The sequence below is a fragment of the Drosophila montana genome, unplaced genomic scaffold (assembly GCF_035044405.1).
Source record: "Drosophila montana isolate Dmon_TW-CO22-7 unplaced genomic scaffold, ASM3504440v1 contig_3003_1, whole genome shotgun sequence".
Lineage (NCBI taxonomy): Eukaryota > Metazoa > Arthropoda > Insecta > Diptera > Drosophilidae > Drosophila > Drosophila montana.
In genome coordinates, this window is record NW_026997879.1 from 543,900 (window position 1) to 571,292 (window position 27,393).

A 27,393-nucleotide genomic window follows, 5' to 3' on the forward strand; every position below is an offset into this window, starting at 1 on the left:
AATCTGCCCGTAAGGGTATTTTATTAATTCCCTTAATTCCAAAGAACTCTGCTCCCACCTGTCACAAGAGTTGGAAACGGTTGCTGTCATCACAAGTTGTCATAACTTCCTCATTTATTTGTTTTATTTTGGTTCATTTGATTTGCGCTTCCGTTTGCTGGCTAGCTTATTGCAAAACTTTATTCCGAGTGTATAAACCATGCATTTATATTTGGTTAAGTGAACATTGTATCTGTAACTAGCCAAGCGCAACAAAATATTATTTTATTGATTGGACAAGTTTGAGCGGCGCATTCAGGCGCATTCTGATTGAAATGGACGCATCTGCGGCAAAAATAGTTAACATGCAATTGCAAGATTTTTCATAGTTTATTTATTTTAGAATTAAAAATTGTATTTGATAAACTTTTTATTGTTTTATAGCCTTGTAGAGGGTATTATAATTTTGTCATGTATTATGTAACGCATTGAAGGAGACATCTCAGACCGCACGAAGTATACATATTCTTTATCAACATTGCATAGGTCCATCTTTCTGTAGCAGGCAGTACTTAGGATGTAGGATTCGGCCGGATCGGACCACTATGTCACCTTTGTTGTTTATCAAGATATCTGAACCAAGCTCGGCATTCCTTAGTTTTGCCATATAGGCATAATTCTGTCAACATCGGATTATTATATTATATAGCTGCTATAGGAACGATCGTTCGAAAAGTAGGTTCTTGTATGGAAAACTCTTTTGTTTCCCAAGATATCTTGACCAAACCCGGCGTTTACTATTTAAACTTTGCTGCTTGCCAAATTTCCACAAGGACATTAAATCTTCGGCGTGCCGAAGAAACGCTCTCCTTCCTGTTAACAATTGTTTTGTGGCATTGGGTTTTGATGCTGTCTGTGATTGCCGGGGGAAATTCGAGCTTGAATGAGCAGCAAATTAAAGAGCGAGTATATGGCGCATAAGAATTTCAATTTAAATGTAAATGTACATATAACGCACGTGATGTAATTATTTTTTTGTAACTTTTTGTTTAATACCAACGTGATGTAAAATCGATGTAAAAAGTGCTTATCCAATTGTGGTTGAAACTATGCACGCATTGGGAAACAGGATTTGGGCTGGCAGTTTCCCGGCTATGCCAATTAAATTCGATTATAAATATCGGATATTGGGTCGACGCTTTGTGGATTTATGTCATTCACACACATACACATGCACACACACCCACACTTTTTCATTTATTTCATTTCAGCTGAAATCAAAAAGTCTCACCCACTTAGATGGCCTCGACACGTTGGTGCCCTGCCAACATGGAGCTGCCGCACCCACAACGGCCACCGACACCATCGCATCCCCGGGCATGTCAGCGCCAGCGGCCACGCCTGGACAGCAGACGCAGGCGGTAAGTGAAGATAAAACTAGAACTACAACTACGGCATTTTGTTCAACCAACTGCATGCCTCTGTGTATGCAAACGTTCTATTCCAAACGACTCCCGTCCCACCTGGCCTTTCCTTATTTCCAAATTGTATAAAAGCTAAAAGAGGAATCATATATTTTTTCGTTTTTTGTGACCTCGCAACTGTCATCGATTCCTATTTTCATGGAACACATCTCTCCCAGTCTGTGGCACTTTATTGGCAACTAGACTTTTTGTCAGTCATTCGTCATATTTTGTTCTGTTAACGTTCGGTTTAAGACTTTCATATACCCTGTACCCAGATGTGTGACTAGCTTTGGGTTTATGAAACCTAAATTGTGAATTCAAAGCTTATTTGACATTAGTTCTATCCTAATGCTTCCTTGTACACCTGATCCACATTTAATCTCATGCTTTTTTAAACACACACAATCTCTCTCTCTCTTCCTCTATCTCTCTATATCTCTCTCTTTCTCTCTCTCTCTCTTTCTCTCTCCGGTCTTACTCTGCTTTTCTTTCTATATTTACTGTCCAAAATGCTACCTTTTTACTCACACACACATATAAACGACACACATATATACGACCACCTTATATAGGGGGAAATACGACAACCCCCCAAGCCGCCTCTAGGCCAGCCGCCTTCACACACCATGCCCAAAACTTGTGCAACGCCCACGATTTATACGCAGGCTCCGCAATTTGTGCGCCGATCTCCGTCTCTGATGCTCTCGCCGGGCAGCTGTCAGGCCTCGGGCATCGGGTCAAGTGTTCGCTGCAGCGTTAGCTCCAGCCAGCATCCGGCGTGCACCAGTGCATCGGCGACCAGCTATTTGACACCTTCTACTAAAAATGTGCAGAGCAATATTAACGACAATTTTCCAACATCGCCGATCGGCTCAGCTACGTTAATTCCATATAGCTACTATGGCGGCTCTAAGGCCGTGACCTCAACGACGATGACGTCATCGTTAATACATCGCAAGAAACCATTATTGACACGCAGCGAGGTGAGTCACCCAGCCCATCGGGTTAGCCCAAGAAGAACAATCCTCGCAGCACTCAACAGATTGTATAATGAGTATAATAAGCAATTGATATCACAACTGGAGTATGGAGAACTAATGGAAATTTTAGTTGGCTGTTTTTTCTTTCTTCTTTTTTACTTTGTTTTACTTTCCATTGCGCCAGCAAAACATCCATTCCCATTAATCTTCGCCTGCTAAACCATAATCAACTCAGTTAGCCCACAATGGGCACCTCTTGCGTATTTATGTTATCGTATTTTGTAAACATATCGTTAAGGATAACACTATTTGTCAAACCTATTTACGGTATAAAAATAGAGATGAGTGGTACGGGACGGTCATTTATCTATATGCTATGTATGGAGACTCCTACAGTAGGGAGACCAGAGCGTTCAGATCCTTATTACGACATAACATTGTGTTCTTTATGACAATAAATATATGTTCTTACTTTAGGTTTCAAGCTCGGAATTCTTTTCGGTATCCTTTTGCTTGGATGCAATGCAATGCCATGACGAGGAGTTCATACCGGCAACCAAAGGCACTACATTACAGTAAGTATATATTCTACAAGAATAATGTTGCCAAATTGATTTAGAGGCTAAACCACAAGCAAAGACCCAAACCTCGTCAAATTCGGGTTGGTAAATTTTGATCTATGTCTATATTGGATATTTTAGGGTACCATTTTCACATGAATTTTGACCAAGAATAATGTTGCCAAATTTATGGAATTTAAATGCTGGCTTGTAATTATGTATGTATGTATGTGTGTGTATGTGTGTGCGTGTGTATATGTACATATGTATATATGTGCGTATATATGTATGTATGTATGTATGTATGCATCTGAATTGTCTTCTATACCAATAGCAGACCAATTTGTCTTGTTGCGCGGCAAATTTAAATAAGACAACGTATTTATTAAAGCTGCCCTCCTCCTCGATTCTCAAAAATGTAAGTAAGGCTTGCAGGCTTCACCTATGAATTAGGCGCAGGCGGCTTCAACGCTGGAAGCTGAGGAGCCGGAGGAGGAGGACCAAGGGGGCGGAGCCGGAGGCGTAGGTATGTATGTAGGTATGTATATATGTAGGTATGTACATATGTAGGTATGTACATATGTAGGTATGTACATATGTAGGTATGTACATATGTAGGTATGTACATACATATGTAGGTATGTACATATGTAGGTATGTACATATGTAGGTATGTACATATGTAGGTATGTACATATGTAGGTATGTATGTAGGTATGTATGTAGGTATGTATGTAGGTATGTATGTAAGTATGTATGTAGGTATGTATGTGTGTGTGTGTGTGTGTGTGTGTGTATGTATGTATGTATGTATGTATATGAATGTATGTATGTATTTTCACATGAATTTTGACCAAGAATGATGTTGCCGGGCCTTGCCAGTGGCACAAATACAACTGTTTTCCGCCAATTTACCACCGTTGTGGGTGGAATTTCACAAATCCCTGAAACACGTATTCATTAAGTTCTTATGTAGAGCTTTGAAAATAAGTTTGAAGCAAATCGAATAATGCAGTACAAACAGTTTTTTATATAGAGATTTGTTATTTTTAGTCGGTATAGAACACATTCGAATTAAATATTTTGATTTGTTTATTCACAGAAATGCACTTAAACAGCTGCTGCACAGGAGAAACCTGAGCTTTTCACAGATCAAAATTACAGACAATAATCCCACGTTCAGCTATTTAGATACAGGTATATAGTTATTATCTATAAAATGTACTATTAAAAAGCTTTATTTATCTATTTTGTTTTTAATGCTAGGTCCAACGAACTTGACAAGCCATTTGGACGAAAATACCGATGTAGAGAACTTGGCTGGGCATCATCTTGTGATCACCGAACGCGACAACAGTCGAAAATCGTTGCAAAAAGCAGCATCATTTGTAAGTTTATTCAACGATAAACGATACCGATATTCGAGTCTAAGGAAGTTTTCTTTTTTTAGGGCTCTCGACAGCGACCACCGCGACTTTTATCTTCCGCCTCAACAGAGGAGACGAGTGAATCAGGCAATGCGACTGGCAAGCAGATACTTGGTCGTTGGTCTTCCATATTCGGCATTAAGAACCCGCAGCAGAGTCAACTATATGACTTGCTCAACAACTATGCAAAGAATGGTGTGCCCCAGCGTCCAGATGCTTTAAACTTTGAACATCCCGCGCTCTCTGATTCACTGAACTATCTGCAAAATATGGACAAATCGTGGCGGGATTTTGTCGAAAGCAATGCCATGAGTGATAGTGAGATTAAGATACAAACTGCCATATGGGAGCTGGTCACCACTGAGGTCTACTACATTCACGCGCTGCAAACGGTTACCGACGTAAGCGGTGATATTTTCGTGCATATGCCAGGACGACAATCCATAATACATTCCAATTTTGCTATAGCTCTTTCTGGCCTGTCTGGAGGCAGTGCAGGAGGAACGCCTGCTGATTGATGTCGATCAGCACAGACTGTTCTCAAATGTACGAGCCGTGTGCGAGGCAAACATTAAATTCTGGACCCTGTGGCTATATCCGATGGTGGCACACAGCATTAGGACTCATGAGCCACTGAGGTGTGCCTTTTTCCAGGAGGGTTTCATTTCGTTTGCCTCTATCTTTGCCCCCTATAAGGTAGATTCAACTATTCCACATATTCCGCATCATCGTCACCAATTTTGTTGTTTATCCACAGGTCTACTGCGCGGAACAAAGTACCTGTCAGTTTTACTGCAAGGAGCTGAATCAAAATAATGCCCTGTTCACTGTATACTTGGCCTGGTGTGAGTCACAGAAGATGTGCAATCGCTTGCGCCTCGCCGATATCGTTGTCCGTCCCATGCAGCGTTTAACCAAGTATAGTCTATTGCTTGCGGCTATCAAAAAGCATATGAGCGATGTGGAGGAAATCGAAGTTATGGACATTATGATACACAGCGTTGAAAATTTTGTGGGTAGCGTCAACAACCATTTGACAATGCGGCAGGAGAGTGAACGCCTCAAGGGTGTTATGGCACGCATTGAATCCTACGATGTGGTGGTAAATATATATATAGATATACTCCTGTACTGCCTGGCACAAATATCACTCAACGATTGCAGGACACCAACAACGAGGTGCTGGACAAGCTGATCAAACAGCACAGTCAAATGTTTGATCTGTGCGCACCAATGCGCGGATGTCCCGCCAGCCATGTGCGTCATTTGTTTATGGAGGGGGATCACAAGTTCAAGGACAACGTTGGTAAAAGCGATGTGCATTGTTTTCTGCTGACCGATATACTGCTCGTATGCAAAAGCATGGCCAAGAAGGGATTGGGGGCGCTTAAGGTCATACGCCAGCCATATCTGACCGATCATTTGATCGTCCATCTGGCGCACAACAACACGCTGAACTGCGTATATCTCAATGAGTTTCAGGTGGCCACCACAGCCTTTACTCTGCAGTGCACCGAGGCCAAGAACTGGTACGATGCCCTGTGGCGCGCCAAGACCATATATCAGAGACTGAAGCGGGGCAATGGAGGCGACAGCTTTCGCTTTGGCGGGAGTGGCACAACTGGCGATTCCCTCGGTGTGCGCAAGTCGCCCATTAACTCATCGATCGGCAGCCATGTGTCCAGTGCAAACAATAGCCACAGCGGCAGCGTTGAGTGGAACGATTCCCGGAACATATCCGTTGATTTTGAAAAAACCAATTCACTCTCCAGCGACGAGGGCTCCAGCCTAATGGGTAAGCCAAACTTTACTATACGCTCCGCTCTCGTTTCAAACGCACCATTTATTCTTTTCAGGCAACCAGGGCTTGGCATCGAAGGGCAAACAGCAATTGTTAAGGGGCGTGCCAAAGCCAAAGATTGGCACGATTCCATCGACATCGGCTAATACCCTATCCGTGCAGCCGGTAAACCATTTGGGCCAGAGTCTGCCCAATCTGAACCTGCAACACAACCAAACGTAAGTCGCCACAGACAATGATAAGCTTCCTGCTTACTAGAAGCACACGAGCAAGCAATATCGCATACATAAGTATTCACTACTCATCTTCAAATTAGCATTTTCCAGTCATTTGTATAAGTCCTTAAGACCGTCCGTATACGTCGTTAATGTTGTAATATTATACACTTACTCTACATAATCAACAGAAAAGAAACGAGCATATTTATATATATACATACATATATAGTTTGGCTAATTTATAATATATACTCTTTTTTTTATTTGTAATGCAAAACAATTTTAAAATAAATATATTTATATATATTTTTTATTATATAATACATACACATATATATAAACTACTGTAAAATCAAGAATCATCTACAACGCTTTCAGAATGCGCTCTGCTTAAATTCACCTCAAATACTCACCACAAATGCTAATCTGCCTGCAATTCCACCATACGTAACGCCGTGCCGAACATCTCTCATTTTTATTTCAATTTTTGCTCTGCGTATTATTCTCTTAGGACACGCGTTCACAAAGAGCGTGCTGAGCTGCGACCTTAACTGAGTTAAGTTGAGAGCTGAGTTTAAGCAAACAAAATCTGCTTTAAACAAATGTGCTACAAATGTACCTAAATTAGTACCTTTGTTGTACCAAACTAGTACATTATTTGCTCGTGCGTTAAACTAAAGTGTTGTGCAAATATTTGATATATTTGCTTTAGTTTTAAATACAATTATAATGTAATTTTTGTGTATATATCAAATGGTACATTTTCATGTAGTTTTTGATAGAAATTATCTCAGTTCTCAACTCGGCCCATCGCTTCTCTGTGTGCACGCTCGCTGTAATCTTTTGATCCACTGAAAATGTAGCTGCAAACGGTTCACTTTTTTGGTTTAGTACGATTCTAGCTTCAGTTTGTTTTGTAGTCCGACGAGCTGACGGTCTGATCGGTTTTAAAGTAAACTTTAACATACTTATAGTAACAATACATTGCTTGTGCCGGGCACAACTACTAGTCACTCGGGTAATTTATTGTTGTCGCCCTGTCATCGCGGCATTTCCTATCCACCGCCGAGTCCAACTAGGTGAGTCCGAAATGAGATTGGGAGCAATTGAATTATTAGCATCATTCACATATAATTTATTATATCTCTTGTCATTTTTCTGTAACATTGCATTTCGCGAATACCCCCTGCCATATGTCTCGCCTCACAAACATATGTAACGAATGGTCCACCACATTGAATCCTTATGCCATTCCACCTAAAAAAAATGCGTACTATGTTCGTGTGTCTCTAGAGTGCCGCTCAAGCGCGGCATGGCATTCTCCACGTCAACGAAGAACCCACCCCTGCTGAAGACGCGCAATATTACTTCTCAGAACAGTATTAATTGGCATCAGATACCCGCAACGCCCACGCCGCCCAGCCCGCGATCGCAGCACAGCTCGCCCAGCAATCCAAACCAGGCCTGCAATGTCGGTCTGCCGGGCGCCACAGATCCAAGGATGCTGCAGAAACAGATATCCCATCAGACGCCCTTGCAGACGGCCAAGCAGAGTAATTTGCACCTCCAGCGAAACTTAAGCAATGAAACCGACGTTTAAAGCAGCCATTTAACCAACAACAACAACAACAACAACAATAAATAGGAGATTAGGTAACATATTAGATATAAACAAAAACAAATAATAATAACAAAACACATTGGCTTCTCCTTGAAAAGGTCATCAATAGAGTTGGTCAATGTAGTTGCTAATACTGCACCTTTTGGGTCCAAATACAAGATACAAATATAATAAACATTCCGACTAAGTGCTACCCATTCCCATTGTCTATCCATATACAAGTCTACTTATGCATATAAACATATTAAACGGTTATACGAATACATTCAGAAGTACTCTTCCAAAAAAAAAATATATATATATACATAGTAGACAATTTTTAATTAAACTTTAAATACACACATATTTATAAATATGTTTGTAAACATATTTATATGATTCTACAAAGCTTTTGAATACATATGCGTACACAAACATCTGAAAAATGATATATGTTGGTAAATATATAAAAATACTAACCATAATATATAGAATGAATATAGAATGTACATATGAGCTACGAGATAGAATAATAGCCTTCCTATTTACTGGATTCTTCTTTGTGTGTTTAGCATGAATTATTTAAATATCATTTTTTATGCTCTTTTGCGCAACATTTCCCTTTGCTGTCCAACTGTCTGATAAACCTTATTATTATTTTAAAGCCCCAATATGGTTATATTCTACTATATTAAGGCAAAATCCATATTTTCAAGCTAGAAACAATTAAATTGGCAGTTTGACTAGAGATGAGCTCCTTAGAAGATCGAGCCAAAAGTATTCTTACTTCTTCCTACTTTCTCACTCCCGCCCACGTAAGTTGCAAGATACCTAATATCAAAGTTTGACAGTCACTGCTTTGGCTTTACAGTTTAAAAGACATTAAAGAAAAGGCCTTTCGACTTGTTTGTTGTCTTTATAGTTAATGGAGAATACTTGTATTTTTCATATGTATCATTTAATTGATCAGATCAGAATAAGTTCGTTTCTATGCAAATAGATTTCCTATTTTAACCAAATATAAAATACTATTATATAATGGCAGATATGGGTCTAGGTGTCTAACTTTTACTTCCTTTTTATTATTAATTGTTGGTATAGTAAAAAATCCAAATGCTTTAAACCACTTTTATTTTTGGCAAAGCTCTTTCTTTTTACTTGTTTGTATATTTACAAAAACAGCCATATTTTTTTTTTAAATTAACATAAAAAATCTGTTTATTATGATGCGCTTAAGAACGCACAAGTAATCCGCATATCCTCACGGAAATTATGTAGATTTGGTTCGTCAAAGGCGAGGCAGAACGTACTTAGTAGAGATCGCGCTCAAAATGTGACAGCAACAGAAATATATATTATCTATAGTTTATAGCAATTATCACATATATATATATATATATAAGTTAAAGTTATAAACAAACTATCAACTATTGGACAACATATTCAGCAGTGTGGTCGGCAAATGATTAGTATATTATATTATATCCTTATCAACATATATATTTAGATATATATATATATGGCCCAATAATTTGCTCGACATTCATGTGCATGCTTAGAACGACTTTCGATAAGTTTCAATATCTTTTGGACACACAAAAATATGTGATAACTTACATAAAATGGCTACGAACAAGTCTATTTAACTTCAAAACAAAATGTACAAAAACGAACTTCATAAGGGTTTTAACAAACACACACACACACACACACACACACACACACTCTAGTTTTTGATAACGAGTATGATAAATATGTTCTTCTTTGTGTTAAACTAGATAATTGCTTGCAATAGAATTTGTAGTGCCTAAGGAATGATAAACGCTCTTCCTGCCATTCAACTGATTCCACAATTTGGAATAATATCGGGCATAAATATCTAGATTGATTATTGCAGCTTATGTAATTTTAGATTATATTTAAGCCTGCTGTGTAGCCCACCTTCGAGTGGATTTGCATTGAGAATACCTTCAATGAGGTAAAGTTATCCACATTGATTTAATATAATTATTTATATATATATATATATATGCATATGAAAGAGAGGCGTGTCTAAATCACAAAAAGTCTTAAAAAGGAGATTGTACTTATTTCAAGTGTACAAACAAAATGATTATTAACAAATACCCTTACTTGTATAAATATTACAAAGCTGTATACACATACATATAAACAGACGTACATACATACATATACCTACCTGTAGGCATACATATATAACATATACCCAATAAATAAAAAAACATAAAAAAAGGCTACAGCTGAAATCTTAGAATATTATTTAATGAAGCATTAAATTGTATTTTGAAAAGAAAGCGTATTTTAAATACATATTTTAAAAATATATACACATATATAATACATATACTGTTTAAACAAATACTTAGCTACTCCCACAGTATTATTTAGTGTGCAATTGAAAATGTATTTTTAATATATGTATATTTCTAATATCAACTCTATGGCTCTGATATAAATATTTATATATAGCTGGGAGTTTGCACTCAAAAGGCTATCTACATGCATATGTTTACATATTAAGTAGTATTTTAACCTATATATATCCTTTCACTTTCTTTCTGTTTTTTTCTTTTTTTTTTGGTTTGTATTCAAGCACTTATATTCCATATAAAAACTATAAATTCTTGTTATTAAATGGAACTCAAGCTTGAATGTTTTTGCAAGCAGCCTCCAAACGCAATCTACCTTTATATTAACAGACGAACACATCTATATATATATATATAAATATATATACATATGTATTCATAATAAAATACAATAACTAATCATAGTAAAGAGCGTAATAAAAAATAGCTTTATTTACACCGGTAAATTAGTTCTATTTACATACATATGTATAAAATGTTAAAGAATTTATGAATTAAAAAAAGTAAAAACAAAAATGTTTTATTTTAGCCGAGTTTGACTCAAGTTAATTAAGACTTTTATTTTAATTATTATTTTGTCATTTTTGTGCGCTGTTTACAAAGCAAGTATATTGGATTACGTATTTAACAGTTTGAAAGCCACTGCTTTGTAATTACAGTCTAAGAGTCAGCAGGCTAGTAAGAAAGTTTTCCTCTTTCCGGCTGATTGAAGAAAGAGAAATTCTTTGTTAATAGTGTATCGAACTGGCGTTCACTTAACTTTATTTTTTCTTATTTCAAGATGTGCGCGATTTATGCGAAATGCTTGACTTTAGGATAATAAATAAAGACCAGCTAGGCCAGAAGGAGCTGCTTTCTAAGCCACAGCGGACATCATTTATCAAGCTGCATACCATGATAATGCTTTGTCCGGACTCCGGACTGGCAGAGTGTTCGCTTTTCCACTCTCGGCCGGGCAGCAGCTGCCACCGAGTCCTTTAATGGTTTAATAAACTATGCTGTCCATCTGGATTACACTTTCGTATGCGTGCAGCAATTATCATAATTAATATGCTAGACGCAGCGATGCCTAACTGACATATAAATCCCAGACAAATTGAAAAATTAATGCTGGATTTGAGCCGGCGACCACACAGGTAAAATACTTTCGATCTAAAACTCATGAATCTTAACGTATCTTCAGACTTGTTAATTTCCAAGTGTGTTGTATTAAGAAATTTACGTTAGCTATCTTATCATGCATTGTAAAGCAATTGCCAGTCCATTGATAAGGAACTTGACTTGGATACGATTATCTATTTATCTATTTATTTAATTGTGATGAAAAATGCGAGTCGTTGCCGTCATCCGTCAGTACAGACAGCGACACAGGATGAGTGCATCATACAGGTTGTTCGGTTTGAGTCTTGCATTTGCTCTGCTCCCCTTTTGGCTGGGCGGAATCGGGTCTGCGCAGGGCTTGGTAAATGAATCCGCCGGAAACCTGCCGGCCGCCGGACCTCCCACATTTTGGCAGCGTCTGAAAGCAAGCGTGTTGGATTTTCAGTGGCAACAAGCGAAGCCAGATGCGGAGGATGCCGCGACTATTCAGAGGCGACGCGAAATGTGGCAGCGGCTGACCGTGGCAACTGTTTTGTAAGGAATGCCATAGACTACACTACACTACAAATTAAGGGATCCAAATAAAGGGGGATCGAATCAATGGCCGCATTTGTTCACTGAACCGTGTGGTGGGCGGGCATTAGAATACCCCCACAGCAAGTCATCGCTTGTCGTAAGAGGCGACTAAGAGAGACACGTGGGTCTTCCAGTCGCGGGCTACTGCCCAAAACCAAGTTCTTGTCGTACAAGGCAACTGATGCCCCCCAAATCTGTTGTGTGCGTGTTGGCAAGCCCCAATGGGATGCATTTATTTATTGATTTTGAAAACACTTGACGTTCTTAGCCTGGTCACAATAGCCGGCCTTCTGGTCCCAGTATAGACCCTTGGGACAGGAGGTCAGCACCGGCATGCCCGCTATGCAAATGTAGTACTTGCCACAGTCATCGGGATGCGGCAGATAGCTCTGGCGCTCCGATGGACACTTCAGAGCACTGTGTGGTGCACTTGATGGTGGGCTTGGTGGCGTTGGGGCAGACGCGCTTGTGGTCGACTCACGTTCACTGGACAGGCTGGGCAAGGTGCTGCTGGTGTTCACGATATAGCAGATGGTTACTTGGCCAGATGTGGTACTCTGCTCTTTCGGCACATCCACCGCAGGTTCCTGGCTGTAGTTATAGCACTCGGCGTTCGCGCTCAACTGGCACTCGGAGCTCCTGTAATTCCAGAGGGTGCCGCGGCCGCACTGATGACGATGCAGATGGCCGTAGGCGCAAATAAAGTACAGCTGGCAATTACTGGGATGGGGCATAAAGTATGCACCAAAGTGACGGCATTCAACGTGCTCTGGATCGTACTTCTCCATGGGACTCACGGCCTCGCCAGTCTCCACATCGACGGCCACAAAGACCGGCTGTGGCTTGCCCATCCACCAGTTGTAATCGGCATAGGGCTTAGCTCCGATGGCAGGGTCCCCGATTCCGCCTGGCGCCGTGGTCGTCACTGCGGATATGCCCTCCATGGCAGTGCAATTGGCCTTCTCGGGCACATCGCACACCAGTTCAGCTGCATCGAAGTGGAGTCCCTCCTCACAGTATTGGAGCGTGGCCAACGAGCCGCAGGCGAAGTACGCATTACAATCCAGCGGATGGGACACCAAGTGACCATCCGTGCGTCCCTCACAAATCTACAAGCAAAACGGTGAGCGGGCGAGTTCCTTGACAGTCTACTTGGCCGTCTACTCACATGGCTCAGATCGGCGATTTCTATATGAATCGGCTGCTCCGCAGCTTGGGCGACCCCGAAACAGACGCCCACAAGCAATGCAAAATGCATACGTATTTCCATGCGATCCTCTTCGTAATTAGTTGCTAACAATTCCACGCGCTGCGATAAAATATTTGATAATTGCCCCATCTACGAGCCTTATATAAGGCCAATCCCCACACCCAGCACTCGCTGGGTGCAGCCATTTAAAGAATATTATGCGTACACTAATTGAAACATGAAAACATATTTTTTGGCACTTGTCGCGCCTCAGACTAAATACATATTTGATAAACATACACACGAAGCAGAAACGAAGAAGAGCACAAATTTCAGACCAATGAGTCATACGAAAGCACAGAAAATGTGGCATACTTTGAGGTGGCAGTCATCGTTTAGATGATGCTCAGAAATTAGGCACTGATGGATTGAATAAAAAAAACTAAAGATGGAATCGGGAGTTGGGACTTTCGCGGGTTGGATTTTTAAATATGCGTTATGTGACAACGTCTTGCATGATCCCGAAATTCGCGCAGGTTTCCAAATATTTTGTAGAGGGTTTTATAATTATCCACCGAACCCACTGAAAGTGGGTAAAAAGGGTATAACTTATTTGTGCAAGTGTATGTAACCGACCCCATAAAGTTTATATATTCTTGAGCAGCATCGATCTAGCCATGTCCGCTTGTCCGTCCGTCCGTATGTATGAAAGCAAGGATCTCAGAACCTATAAGGGCTAGAGACTTGAAATTTGGTATGTAGGTCCTCCTAGTGCCCGCGCAGTGCGAGTTTGTCTCCGATAATCGATAACTTTCCCCAAATAATCGATAAAAACCGATATCAAAATACTGTTTTTTGAGCAAATTGGGTAAATAATAAGAGCTAGAGCCACCAAACTTGATATGAGTCTGCTAGAATGGTACATGTATATCCAAGTATCTTTCATTTTATAGCTATCACCTCATAGCTATAAATCAAGTAAATAAACCAATTTTTTTTTATAAAGTGTGTGAAGCATAGAAGACCACATCTCCGACCCCATAAAGTATATATATTCTTGATCAGCATTAAAAGTCGGGTTGCTATAGCCAAGTCCGTCTGTCTATCCGCCGAAAAAAAAAAACAAATTGCGACGGGCGGGACTTAATTCAATTAAAATCAAAACTAACGTGATAAGAAAAAATATAAATAATTCTCGAATAACGCACTTCAATAAAGATAGAAACCTATTGGTCATAAGGATTGAAGTTCTTGATGTCGTCTCTAAATTATTTTTAAACAATTCGCAAATGGGACTATCTGGCGAAATGGGCGGTATTTCCTAATTTATTAATTGTCAAATTGATTAAGTCAATTGATAAAATATGTATTCAATTTAAACAGATAGCGACATTTTCAGCTCTGTTTTAATGCCCCAAAATTTATGTGCCCCCTGTCAGCCTTTTGTTTTGGGAAGTTCTATTTAATAGGCAAGTCGCGTTCCACCCAGCTAGTCGTTTTCATTGTCCAGGCGGATCGCTCTGCAGTTCCTGTTCGTTTTCATAAACATGAGTGCGTAAATTTTTCAATTTATTTACGGATCAGAAAAAAAGTAGTATTTAGTATCGGATAATCTTTATGCTGCATATGAGAATATTAAAAGTGCATTGTCGAACTTAAAGCGAAAATTAAATAATTCAAGTGTGTAAATTTAGCAAAAACCTTTTTCAGATCTGATATCATATCACGATCATATAATTCTTGAATATACCAAAACTTTTACTAAAGTACATTTAATTTAAACATTTCTTCTTCTATTATATTCTTGACATATTCCATATGTTTGAAATTGCAGGATACTCTTACACAGCAAATGAATAATTCAGTATAGGGATATCTTGTATACCCTTTATTTGGATATTAGCTCTCTTCTAAATAGGTTAAAGCAGATCGTTTTCGACCTTATAGTATTTATGTCTTTTGTAGATAGTTCGGTTTGGCACATACTTCTCGGGCTTGGCCTGATTCTGCCAACATGTTTGGCTGCCAGCTTTGATCCGGAACTCATTTGTACACTGGTCGTTGATGGCACCAAAATTAACGATCCGCGTGTTTGCAATGCCTGGATACAGTGCGTCGATGGCAAACCCGTAAGCGGCACCTGCGACGATGGACTTTTCTATGCCAGGCAAACTGGGGATTGCGTGCCATCCGCCGATGTCAAGTGCATCTCTAGCGATCCTTGCGCGGCACAGCCGAATGGCTTTGCCGCCGATCCGTACTCCTGCAATGGCTATTACTATTGTAGGGAGGGTGTGGGCACTCGCGGCGTGTGCAATAACGGACTCAACTATAATCCGGGCACCGAGTCATGTATACGTGATTTTCCGTGTAGTGACAAAATGAATCCGGACAGCTACTGCAACATTCTGCCTGATGGCGTCTTCGTTAAGGACACCCTCAATTGCAATGGCTGGCAAATGTGCTGGAAGGGCGAGGTCATCAATGGTACCTGCCCCGCCACCTTCTACTTCAGCGCCAAAAAGGGCGACTGTGACTATCCACAGAATGTGGAGTGCGCGATCACGGAGCCACCGCCGTTGACAGCAGCGCCAGAGGCTTGCCCCAAAGCGGGCAGCTTCATCTCCGATGAGAGCAGCTGCAATGGCTACTATTATTGCCGTGAGGGTGCCGATGGTCAAATGCTGCTGCAGCATGGCGAATGCGACGATGGTCGCTTCTTTTCTGCCCGGGATGGTGGCGCCTGTGTGCCGCGATCAAAGCTCCAGTGCGATTACGATCGATGCGTCGACCTTGGCTACACGGGCATACAGCTGGCCAACGAGTCGAATGATGGCTGCACGGGCTTCGCCATATGCCAGGACGGTGTCAAAATTGGCGAGGGCACCTGCCCAAATGGCGATTACTTCGACGAGCTGACTCAGCGCTGCACCACCGAGGTCATAGCGTACACAGCCTGCGCCCTATCAAGCCAATCCACAACACAAATCGCGCTGCTAACAATGATGGATGACGACACCAGCACAGACGCTCGAGAGGCACGGGCCAGGGCTTAAGGCTCAAGGCAGGGGTTTGGTTTGGGTTGACCCAATCGATTTCATAAATTTATACGCATATATACTCATTTATTTATTTGCTAACCATGGACTTTGATATTTATAATTTATATATATATAAATGGAGTCTGATATGGCTTCATATTTGGGATTTGTATATTATCAACACAATTTGAACAACTTTTGCGAGCTGTATATTATACAGTCTTATACAGTTCGGGGAGCGATTATTCCGATGTTAAGGCGTTTATACTTGTTCCAATTGCAATTTGTTTTGTACGAACAGTTAATAGAAATGTTCATCAGATGAGCAGGGCGAACAACATTCTAGACGCCTCTTCAAAAACATTTGTCTGTATCAAACCATATTTCGGCAGTTCGTTTTCAAGATAGCCTTCCGCCTCACCTTGCCATTTATCGCAACAGCAACAATTACTACTAGTAAGTAGGTACAAGCACCTGATAATAATATATCAGTGCTCGTCAGTATTAATTACCACGCATAATGTATGTTTTGTACAAGGTATACGTACGTATTCGAGTACCCGAGTTCTGCGGAATTTCGCATTGATATTTGACAGTTCGATAACTGATTTACTATAATAATTTTTTTAAATGCTTTTAAAATAGTCGTCTTTGTTCAAGTGAAATCTTGAAGTTATTTGAGGAATTTCGAATTTGTATTGTGCGTATGTTGAGGGTACTTTGAACTTTCCGCAGGCAGCGTATTTTCCCCAATTATGATCTATTTATAATCGAAGACTAATCAATTTTAAACAGAACAAAAACAATTTGCAATGCTTTCGACTAACACCAAATTTATGTCTGATTTAATTGGTTAAATTTAATTACAATTTGAAGACGCACTGCATCTCGTGCTGGGTTACTTTTTACGCTTAAGCGGCGCAGGCGACGTAGTTGTGGTTGGTGGGAGTGCATCCCTGGCTGCGTTCGTCAAAGTAGTAGTCGGCGGGGCAGTGGCCGATGCTAACCCGGACACCGTTCGAGCAGCGGGCATAGGCTTGACAGTCGCCAAGCACATTGACATAGGTCAGGGCGAAGTCGGCGCAGCGGTCCAGAGGGCAGCGAACATTGACCCGATCGCGGCAGGATAGCTTCTCGACGTCAAAGTACGAGCCGAGGGGGCACTGCAGATGCTGGGGGTTCGTGTCGTGCTTGCCATTAGCAGGCGCTTTGCAGATGTAATAGTGACTGCAGGACTCATCATCTGCAAAGTAGCCCTGACGCGCCGTTGTACCGTTGACCATGCAGAAGGTGTTCTCTGGCGGTGGAAGCGCCGCCGTGCCATAGCAGGTGGCATTGGCTGCGGCGACGCAGCGACCCAGGGACACATCGTAAGCCATCTGGGCGGAACATTCGCGCTCGTGGAGCACTTCGTTCAGGCAGACATAGTACTTGTGGCAATGCTCCTCATTGGCCACGCGAGTGTTGTCGGGCAAGGAGCGGCAGGCGGGCGAGGTTGTCTTCTTGCTGAATCCCGGGCAACTATATTGGTTGAAATAGACGCAAGAGTGTGATTCGGGATTGAAGATCAGCTCGTTGGGACAATCGGCCTTGACCTCGCGATGACCCTTGCACAGCAGGTAGCCGTGACAGTTATAGCTGCTGGGATCGGCAAGGAAAGTGCCATCCGTCTCATTGGCGCAGGCATTGACATGTGCGTTGGAGTCAGCAGTATTTGCGTATGGGCAAACGACATTTGAGGCCATGGTACAGCGTCCCTGATCCTTATTATAGTTAAGTCCAGCGGCACAGGTGCCCTCCTCTATGGTGGTGCCATTGTTCGGACAGGTTACCCAGTTGTTGCAGGTGTTTGGGCGCAGGAAGCTCGTGTCTGATGGCAGCAGTTCGCACATCTCCACCATCGTCAGATGATCGATGTCGTCCAGTTTGCTAACGGCACTGGCCACGCCCGCCAGGGTGAGCACAAGCAGGGGAAGGACCACTCTAGCTGCAATGAACGGTGTTAGGATCAATGATGATCAGCAGCAATGCGTTCAGTTACCTTGCATCATGCTGTCGATAGTTATCGGTAGTTATCGGTGTTATCGGTGTCAGTTAACGGTATCCTTAAATTGTTACAATCGCTAGCTCCGCGTGCAGCTCCACAACTTGACTGATGCGCTGCCACCAGGCGGCGCCTTCTTAAATATGCAAAGCTTCATTCGTTTCATTCATTGGCTTTTAGCGAAAAAAACAATTTTGAAAATGCACAGGGCCAAGGAAGACAATGTCGATGTCTCTTCTGCCTGTCTCTGATATCAGAAATCAATGTGAGCGATAGCATTCGCATCTGATAGCGGGCCCAGCATGTAAATTACACGGCAATAACATGTCGCATTGCTGGCTCGGTGGCTCGGTGTCTCCATGGTAAACATCTGCGTATGCCATCAACCCTCTATCGATGCTGATACGAAAATTTGACATGTCGAGCCGAGTCGTGGCCAGGCATTGATTGACTTGAGTGAACGCCCCTTTGAATTCAATATTGAACAAAAAAACTCGATATTATCGTGAAATCAAATACATTGAGTGATTTCTTCCCTGACCGAAAGACCGCGCACACTCTGCGCCAAGGAATACAAATTTGAATATCCATTTTTATTTGATCGAACCCGCCCATGGTAACAGGGCAACCAACAGGTGTTACACAGGTAAAGTTGTCAGGAAAGGAAAATCGTTTGGATTCATCAAATTTTCTTGGTATTTCTTGGCACCTGGATGAACATATTAATTAAGACGCCAGCATACATTTTGAGCAGAATGCTAGATTAACTGATTTGATTTATTTATATGCGCTTTACTTTAGCAATATTTAATTACGTACATACAATTTAAGGCAACAGTTAAAAACGGAAATTTCACCGGCTTCGTCTATAGTTTACTATTCGTTGGAACTCGGAGGCAGTGTTTCTCTACAAATAGTTTGCTTGGGTTGCTCGGCCACGCATTTCCCGATTACCTCATCAAAATATTCAAAGTCTGTTGGGCAAGTGCCCACGGTATTAGACGGGCAATATGTATAACTCCTACACTCTGTATTTACAACAGCTGCGAATGTCAGATTCGTGTTTTGACAGCGATCCGATCCACAAAGGGTGGCTGCGGGAGAGATACATGTTTGTTTTGCTTCATCAAATGACAATCCAAAGGGGCAGGATCCCCAAACAGATTCTTCCGCGACGCCATCGCAGTATAGGTATCCGTAACAAGTCTCTCCATCTGCTGTATAAGTTTCCAATCCAGGAGTGCATGGAATATTTGTTACAGGTGGAGTACTAGTGGTTACACCGCCATTGCCTGTGCATGTATCAGTTTTTTGGCAAACATTGCTAGCAGCGTTATAGTAAGGAAATTCATCGGGGCAACTTCCCGATACTCCGTAGCCATTGATGCACTGTAGATATTGTTGACAACTGGTCGGATCACCGACAAAAATATTGTTCGGCATAAAACGGCAGAGTGTATCCTGTGGACATGTTGGACCCCAAACGCAGGAGTTATTGTTGGCAGCATACATCTGACCAGTTGGGCAAGTTTGAGTTTCGGATGTACCATCGCCAAAGCAATAGGTATATTTGGTACAATCTGTAGGCTCTGCCACAAATCCGGCAGTTTTCAGTGCAGCGCATGTCTGCTTTGCGCTGGTGGTGCACGCCGTGGTAGAATCGTATTGGCAGGTCTGCGACTGCGGTTCATAAACCTCGCCCTTGCTACAGGTACCTGTGGCCACAAGCTCCTGATTTTTGCAGTATCCCCAGCGGGTGCAATCGGTAGGATTGCCAATATATCCAGTGCCCGACCACTGAGCACACATGTCCTCCATAGTATAGGCACTTGCCTGGCTGGCCAGCAAAAGGCAGGCGGCCGCAAAAGCGGCAAAAGCCTTCAAATGAGAAGCTGCAAGATATCAAAGTGTCAGTTTAATTAGAAATCCTTGGTGGTATCCATTTCAATTTCAATATCAGTATCAGTGCCCTACCCGTCATTGCGTTCAGGTTGTTAGCGACTTATTGTATGCTATAGGAGCATACCAATTCAATACTAAGCCTACCAATTTCATGATATGCTTTATATAGAGGGCCTAGCCAGCGGCACCTAATACCCTATCGGTGCGTTTAATTAAAATTGTTCGCACATTTGCAGATAAGCTTACCCGCAACCAAAACACCTCAAAAGTGTCGTAATTAAACTGCGATAATGCTCTGATTCACCTAACATTTTCTTAATTTTTAATTTTATTTTTTTTTTTGAGCTTTTACCTACTTGTCCGATTAATCATTTATACTTTTTTCAAGTGCTTTTGGATTATCAATTCATTGTGAACGCTGTTTATGTATGTAATTAGCTTTTAATTAAATGACATTTTAGTAATTGATCGCCCAGCTACTCGACGTCTGCAGCTATCTGCGTAATTCTTCAAGTAATCGCATCGGGCATGTCAATAATGTTCCGTATCATAGACAATATTTATGAACAACGCCATTTCCGGCGACTTGTGTCTTTGAAACTGGATTGTTTTTTTTTTTTTTTTGTTGGCATGGTGAGAGCGGGTCTGTGGAGCATTCATAAACAAGACTCAACCAGATTGTATACTTTTAGGATAATACTACAAAATCCCAAAGTAATTGTATTAAAACGAGCTAAGCGAGAACCCGAGAATCGTAAAAACTAACTAGCTTTCAGCCAAAAAAAGGAAATTAGGTGGTTCAAGTCCTCATAATATGAGGTCTGAGGTCGACATGTTCATACAGACCGAAAACCCTGACCTAGCTAAACAGAAATATGGACATATTACTTATAGGTTGAAGATTTAACGAAACAACTAATATCCTTTTTTCAGTGATAGAATTAACCTATATCGATTTTTGCATTGCATATTTATTTCATTAGATGTAAAAATATTGCATACTTTGATGAGCTTAACAAGCTTTTTAACCATATTTTCTGATTACAAAAACATATAAATAACGCTTCGACTCTAAGACGTCCCTTTATTGTATAACTTTATACATATGGAAGATCAAGCAAAATATGTTTTTTGAGCAAATTTTGTAAATCCTGAGTTTGGTGAAAATATCAAAGAAAACAGCTATATAATACAAAACTGTGATCTTGATAAGACTTGACTCATATATAAGAAGCATAGTTAAATTTAAAATTGTCGGGTTTGGTCAAGATATGTTGGGAAACAAGCAATTTTTCAATGATAGAGGGCCGGTACTGAATATTTACTGCCTGCAGCAGAAATACTTTAGCTTAAAAAGTGGCCGACTAGTGCGCATAGACAGACTGACAAAAATGCCAATATCAAATCGCCTGTTGATGCTGATCTAGAACATATAAACTTTACAAGCGTATAATATAATACCCTCTACAAGGGTATAATTATAACATTGTCATAGAGGTACAAAATTTTAAAAATTTGAAAAAGAAAAAAAATTAAATAAAACTGTTTATTAAAGATAGGTAAACCGGCCCAGGCATGGGCTTAACGAGTATGGGAGTAAGGGATGTATAAATGCTTAAGAAAGATTATTAACATCAGTGTGAGCTAGCAAGAAGTGCCAGCAGTATACAAATCGTTCCGTTGTAGCCTTGTTTTTGTGTAAAAATATTAAATAAAATCAATTCAAGCTCTCAAGAATAAGCCAATAGTATAAATAGGGCTGCCCATTGCAGCTTTGTTTTAGTTGAGCCTGCGAGGCGGCCCAGTGCAGGTGGTGTGCTAATGTGCTTGTGCGTTTTTTTTTTGTCTGTAATGTTAACGAAAGGTTTGTAAGTATGAGTGTAAGCTAGCGAGAAGAAGAGCAAGCAGTATAAAAATCGCTGTCCATTGCAGCTGGTATTCAGTCGAAGATGCAACGCGGCATAGTGCGGATGGTGTATTAATGTAAAAGTATAAAAGCAGATCAGTGTAAGCTCTCCAGAAGTAGAGCCAATAGTATAAATACGGCTGCGCATTGCAACTTGATTTCAGTTGAGCCTGCGAGGCGGCCCAGTGCAGTTGGTGTGCTAATGTGTTTGTGCGTTTTTTTTTTTTGTAATGTTGACGAAAGATTATTAATATGAGTGTTAGCTAGCAAGAAGAGCCAGCAGTATAAAAGTCGCTGTCCATTGCAGCTGGCCTGCAGTCGAAGCTGCGACGCGGCATAGTGCGGGTGGTGAGTTTGCTTAAGAATATAAAAGCAGATCAATGTAAGCTCTCCAGAAGTAGTGCCAATAGTATAAATAGGGCTGCCCATCGCAGCTTGGTTTCAGTTGAGCCTGTAAAGCGGCCCAGTGATGGTGGTGTGCTGATGTGTTTGTGCGTGTTTTTTGTTTTGTAATGTTAACGAAAGATTATCAATATGAGGGTAAGCTGGCAAGAAGAAGAGCTAACAATATAAAAATCGCTGTCCATTGCAGCTGACCTGCAGTCGAAGCTGCGACGCGGCATAGTGCGGGTGGTGAGTTTACTTAAATATAATATAATAGAATATAAAAGCAGATCAATGTAAGCTCTCCAGAAGTAGAGCCAATAGTATAAATAGAGCTGCCCATTGCAGCTTGGTTTCAATTGAGCCTGCGAGGCGGCCCAGTGCAGGTGGTGTGTTAATGTGTTTGTGCGTGTTTTTTTTTTTGTAATGTTAACGAAAGGTTTTTAGTATGAGTGTAAGCTAGCAAGAAGAAGAGCTAACAATATAAAAATCACTGTCCATTGCAGCTGACCTGCAGTCGAAGCTGCGACGCGGCATAGTGCGGGTGGTGAGTTTGCTTAAGAATATAAAAGCAGATCAGTGTAAGCTCTCCAGAAGTAGAGCCAATAGTATAAATACGGCTGCGCATTGCAACTTGATTTCAGTTGAGCCTGCGAGGCCCAGTGCAGGTGGTGTGGTAATGTGTTTGTGCGTGTTTTTTTTTTTTTTACATGAGTGTAAGCTAGCAAGAACAAGAGCTAGCAGTATACAAATCGCTGTCCATTGCAGCTGGGCTGCAGTCGAAGATGCAACGCGGCATAGTGCGGATGGTGTATTAATGTAAAAGTATAAAAGCAGATCAGTGTAAGCTCTCCAGAAGTAGAGCCAATAGTATAAATACGGCTGCGCATTGCAACTTGATTTCAGTTGAGCCTGCGAGGCGGCCCAGTGCAGGTGGTGTGCTAATGTGCTTGTGCGTTTTTTTTTTGTCTGTAATGTTAACGAAAGGTTTGTAAGTATGAGTGTAAGCTAGCGAGAAGAAGAGCAAGCAGTATAAAAATCGCTGTCCATTGCAGCTGGTATTCAGTCGAAGATGCAACGCGGCATAGTGCGGATGGTGTATTAATGTAAAAGTATAAAAGCAGATCAGTGTAAGCTCTCCAGAAGTAGAGCCAATAGTATAAATACGGCTGCGCATTGCAACTTGATTTCAGTTGAGCCTGCGAGGCGGCCCAGTGCAGTTGGTGTGCTGATGTGTTTGTGCGTGTTTTTTGTTTTGTAATGTTAACGAAAGATTATCAATATGAGGGTAAGCTGGCAAGAAGAAGAGCTAACAATATAAAAATCGCTGTCCATTGCAGCTGACCTGCAGTCGAAGCTGCGACGCGGCATAGTGCGGGTGGTGAGTTTGCTTAAGAATATAAAAGCAGATCAATGTAAGCTCTCCAGAAGTAGAGCCAATAGTATAAATAGAGCTGCCCATTGCAGTTTGGTTTCAATTGAGCCTGCGAGGCGGCCCAGTGCAGGTGGTGTGATAATGTGTTTGTGCGTGTTTTTTTTTTTTTTTTTACATGAGTGTAAGCTAGCAAGAACAAGAGCTAGCAGTATAAAAATCGCTGTCCATTGCAGCTGGCCTGCAGTCGAAGATGCGACGCGGCATAGTGCGGATGGTGTATTTATGTAAAAGTATAAAAGCAGATCAGTATAAGCTCTCCAGAAGTAGAGCCAATAGTATAAATACGGCTGCGCATTGCAGCTTGATTTCAGTTGAGCCTGTGAGGCGGCCCAGTGCAGTTGGTGTGCTAATGTGTTTGTGCGTGTTTTTTATTTGTAATGTTGACGAAAGATTATTAATATGAGTGTTAGCTAGCAAGAAGAGCCAGCAGTATAAAAGTCGCTGTCCATTGCAGCTGGCCTGCAGTCGAAGCTGCGACGCGGCATAGTGCGGGTGGTGAGTTTGCTTAAGAATATTAAAGCAGATCAATGTAAGCTCTCCAGAAGTAGGGCCAATAGTATAAATAGGGCTGCCCATTGCAGCTTGGTTTCAGTTGAGCCTGCGAGGCGGCCCAGTGCAGGTGGTGTGCTAATGTGCTTGTGCGTTGTTTTTTTTGTCTGTAATTTTAACGAAAGGTTTTTAGTATGAGTGTAAGCTAGCAAGAAGAAGAGTATAAGTAGAAGATTCGGCACCCAATGCAGCTGGTCTTTAGTTGAAGCTGTGACGTAGTGCAATGTGTCGGTGAATATTTGCAAATTTTGGTCAAAGGAATTTTTAATAAGATATAAAGAAATGGGTTTGAAGTCGATCAGAATTTATTTTATCATATATAGGTAAATGTTAATGTGCTGTGTAAGTTAGGGTATTTCCTAGTCGAACACTATTGAAAAGAATTCCCATATCTGCTTTAAGGTTTTTTAAATAATTTAACTTAGGCAGGGTTCGAAATGTGACATGTGTTGTTCACCTATTTACCATTAGTTCAATACAGTTAATGAACGCTGTTCGACAATCAGTTTATCAATTTGGCAGATTTACGAGGGGAGAATCATATGTACATATGTATGTGTGTATGTATGTAAAAGCTCTACAGTCAGCTGGCTATTACTATGTACATAAACAAGAACATTATCTATCGCTAAAAATTGTTTAGGTATGTTGGAAACTTTTCAGCACTCTTTGTTTTAAGGGAATGCGTTGGTTCTTGTCAGACTTTAAATTAAACAAATTCTCTATTTTGTCCCGCCATAGTTTGCAATATCTGCATATTTTTAGCAAAACGCAGATAAGATTTGAGCCGCTCAGAACACATTCCCCCTAATTTTTTGCAGAATCAGGTATCAGTATCAGCAATATTCCACCCCAAATATAAGTTCTCTTCAAGCACCAATCTGCATTTAGTCATAGACAGACAGTTTGAGCAGTCGCACCGTACCCTTGTCTTTAATAAGTTGTTAGTAAGTGGAATTTCCCAATCAAAAATGCACGGTGGGTAAAAAAAAAGAAGACATTTAAAGTCGCAGGTGTTTCGCCTGAGTACTAGTACATAGAGTTTGAATGAATTGTTTACACTGCTGTTCATGTACATATATGATATACATAAAATTACTTTTCAAATTCATATTTAGCGTCATTGCGATTCGGTATCGGAGTAGTCCTACTAGCAATATGCCTGCCCCATCCATTGCACGCGTTGCACGATTTCGCTGGTATGTGCCGCCTTTTCAAAAATGGCACTCACATCCGCAAGCCCGGCACCTGCGACGAGTACATTGAATGCATAAACGACACGGGAGTACTACACACCTGTGCCGATTCCCTGGTCTTTGAGCCAAGTTCACAGGAGTGCAAGAAGGCAACGGCAAGCAATAGCATTTACTGTGGCAACCTTTGCGAGGGATTGAATGGAAAATGGGTAGCCGATCCAACAGACTGCCAAAATTATTTCTACTGCAGGAATGGCGAGGCCCTAGGCGGTCATTGCGAGAATTCGCAGCATTTCAATGAAACCACGCAGTCGTGCCAGTATGGAGTCGACTCGCTTTGCGTGGACGTAGCAAATATATGCGAAATATTGCCCGACAAGACCAAGTTTCGACAAGAGGATGACTGTAACGAGTACTATGAATGCAAGAATGGAAAGCATACGCTTAAGACTTGCACGTCAACGCAGTACTTTGATGTAGAGATCGGCGACTGTGCGCCTAAAAGTAAAGTGAAATGCACAGCGCATTCCAAGAAGGATGTATGCTTGTCCAAAAATAGTCCGATTACTGGCTACCAATCGGACGGCGCCACTTGCCGTGGCTACTTCTATTGCGCCGACCTCGGTGCCGTTCCCGACATCGATCCCATGTGGGCCCAGTGTCCAGAGGGCTACTTCTTCGATGACATTAACAAGAAATGCGGCCTGCCCACTTCAGTGGTGTGCACACACAACCGTTGTGAAGGGCGTGGCACCATGCTCGTTACCAGCAGCAGCAACGACTGCCACAACTATATTACGTGTGTGGACGGCGTCGAAGTTGAGGAGAGCACCTGCCATTGGGATTACTTTTTCGATGAGTCAGTGCAAGGCTGCTCTAGTAAGATTATTTACGACGAGTGCTGTGATGGTCGTGACTGAACTACTAGCCGTGTCAATATATACATACATACATATTTGTACATACGTATGTATGTGCATATGTGTGTGCGTACTAGGATGTGTAGGTGTCAATCAAATAGTTGACAGCAGGAACGCACGTATAGTTTGTTTATGTGTACATGTGAATTGCAGTTGATGTTTAAACCATGTATTTCCTGAACTTAACATATTTTTATAAAATCAGAACATTTGTTTAGCCAATCTTATCTTTATTATTACCCTCGCAACAATAAACTCGCTAAACGCATAACTTGCAGCCGAAAATAATGATGTTAAAGATACTGTTAGGTTTACGATTGGTTGTTCTACCAAAATAATAAAACAGTAAATTGCGGTTCCGTTAACTTAAAAATGGAAAAAATATCGCATAGATACTCGGTATCGATAGAAAAATCGATTGATATTTTACAACACTGCCTCAGCTTAAAAGGTTCTTGCAACTTACCTTTTCATTTCGAACAAAATCTCAAAATGATTGTTTCAATTGATAATCTTGATATTATTATATTAAGTTGTTGGTTTTTTTTTGTTATTAATGTTATGCTGTTAGTTATCCTGCTATTCAACAGTTCCAGACAGTGTTAAGTTTCGTGTCACTGTTAAGTTGCGTGCTGATTACAACCAAATAGTCCATCTCTTTCCTCTATTACACGATAAAACGCCGTCGCTCGTTGCAAGTTTGTTTTTGCAATGCTAAACGAAAAACAT

The 27,393-nt window shown here is 41.1% G+C and overlaps 6 protein-coding genes across 16 annotated transcripts in view; 3 read left to right on the forward strand and 3 right to left on the reverse strand.

Annotated features, from left to right (window-relative positions):
* The window catches only part of LOC135430351 (uncharacterized), a 33,368-nt gene extending 22,123 nt beyond the window's left edge, over window positions 1–11,245 (forward strand). For 2 of the 11 annotated variants that reach the window (XM_064684989.1, XM_064684988.1), the window contains 12 exons: window positions 1,251–1,400; window positions 2,018–2,428; window positions 2,903–3,000; window positions 4,088–4,182; window positions 4,252–4,373; window positions 4,436–4,813; window positions 4,881–5,108; window positions 5,170–5,514; window positions 5,577–6,207; window positions 6,269–6,431; window positions 7,406–7,510; window positions 7,725–8,315. In XM_064684989.1, coding sequence (XP_064541059.1) covers window positions 1,251–1,400; window positions 2,018–2,428; window positions 2,903–3,000; window positions 4,088–4,182; window positions 4,252–4,373; window positions 4,436–4,813; window positions 4,881–5,108; window positions 5,170–5,514; window positions 5,577–6,207; window positions 6,269–6,431; window positions 7,406–7,510; window positions 7,725–8,031 — 3,033 coding nt within the window. In that variant the 3' untranslated portion in view covers window positions 8,032–8,315. Of the gene's footprint in view, window positions 1–1,250; window positions 1,401–2,017; window positions 2,429–2,902; window positions 3,001–4,087; window positions 4,183–4,251; window positions 4,374–4,435; window positions 4,814–4,880; window positions 5,109–5,169; window positions 5,515–5,576; window positions 6,208–6,268; window positions 6,432–7,405; window positions 7,511–7,724; window positions 8,316–11,202 lie in introns of those variants that run through there. The other 9 variants (XM_064684994.1, XM_064684995.1, XM_064684996.1 and 6 more) reach the window with 7 other exon arrangements.
* Window positions 11,246–12,303: 1,058 nt separating this feature from the next.
* On the reverse strand, window positions 12,304–13,437 carry obst-F (obstructor-F). The gene is made up of 2 exons (XM_064684929.1): window positions 13,267–13,437; window positions 12,304–13,207 (listed from the first exon to the last, which is right to left on the reverse strand). The coding sequence occupies exons 1-2, from the start codon at window positions 13,435–13,437 to the stop codon at window positions 12,335–12,337; spliced, it is 1,044 nt and encodes a 347-aa protein (XP_064540999.1). The 3' UTR covers window positions 12,304–12,334.
* A 1,802-nt stretch (window positions 13,438–15,239) lies between these two features.
* Window positions 15,240–16,412, forward strand: LOC135430362 (peritrophin-48). The gene has a single exon (XM_064685010.1). It carries the CDS (start codon window positions 15,240–15,242, stop codon window positions 16,341–16,343), a length of 1,104 nt encoding a protein of 367 aa, XP_064541080.1. The 3' UTR covers window positions 16,344–16,412.
* A 751-nt stretch (window positions 16,413–17,163) lies between these two features.
* Window positions 17,164–18,714, reverse strand: LOC135430368 (peritrophin-44). Its single transcript, XM_064685018.1, has 2 exons — window positions 18,370–18,714; window positions 17,164–18,315 (listed from the first exon to the last, which is right to left on the reverse strand). Exons 1-2 carry the CDS (start codon window positions 18,377–18,379, stop codon window positions 17,240–17,242), a joined length of 1,086 nt encoding a protein of 361 aa, XP_064541088.1. The 5' UTR covers window positions 18,380–18,714; the 3' UTR covers window positions 17,164–17,239.
* Window positions 18,715–19,112: 398 nt separating this feature from the next.
* On the reverse strand, window positions 19,113–27,266 carry LOC135430370 (peritrophin-44). Its single transcript, XM_064685021.1, has 2 exons — window positions 27,131–27,266; window positions 19,113–20,264 (listed from the first exon to the last, which is right to left on the reverse strand). The coding sequence occupies exon 2, from the start codon at window positions 20,188–20,190 to the stop codon at window positions 19,249–19,251; it is 942 nt and encodes a 313-aa protein (XP_064541091.1). The 5' UTR covers window positions 20,191–20,264; window positions 27,131–27,266; the 3' UTR covers window positions 19,113–19,248.
* LOC135430369 (peritrophin-48) lies at window positions 25,264–26,871 on the forward strand. Its single transcript, XM_064685020.1, has 2 exons — window positions 25,264–25,526; window positions 25,667–26,871. The coding sequence occupies exons 1-2, from the start codon at window positions 25,520–25,522 to the stop codon at window positions 26,662–26,664; spliced, it is 1,005 nt and encodes a 334-aa protein (XP_064541090.1). The 5' UTR covers window positions 25,264–25,519; the 3' UTR covers window positions 26,665–26,871.
* Window positions 27,267–27,393: the final 127 nt, after the last annotated feature.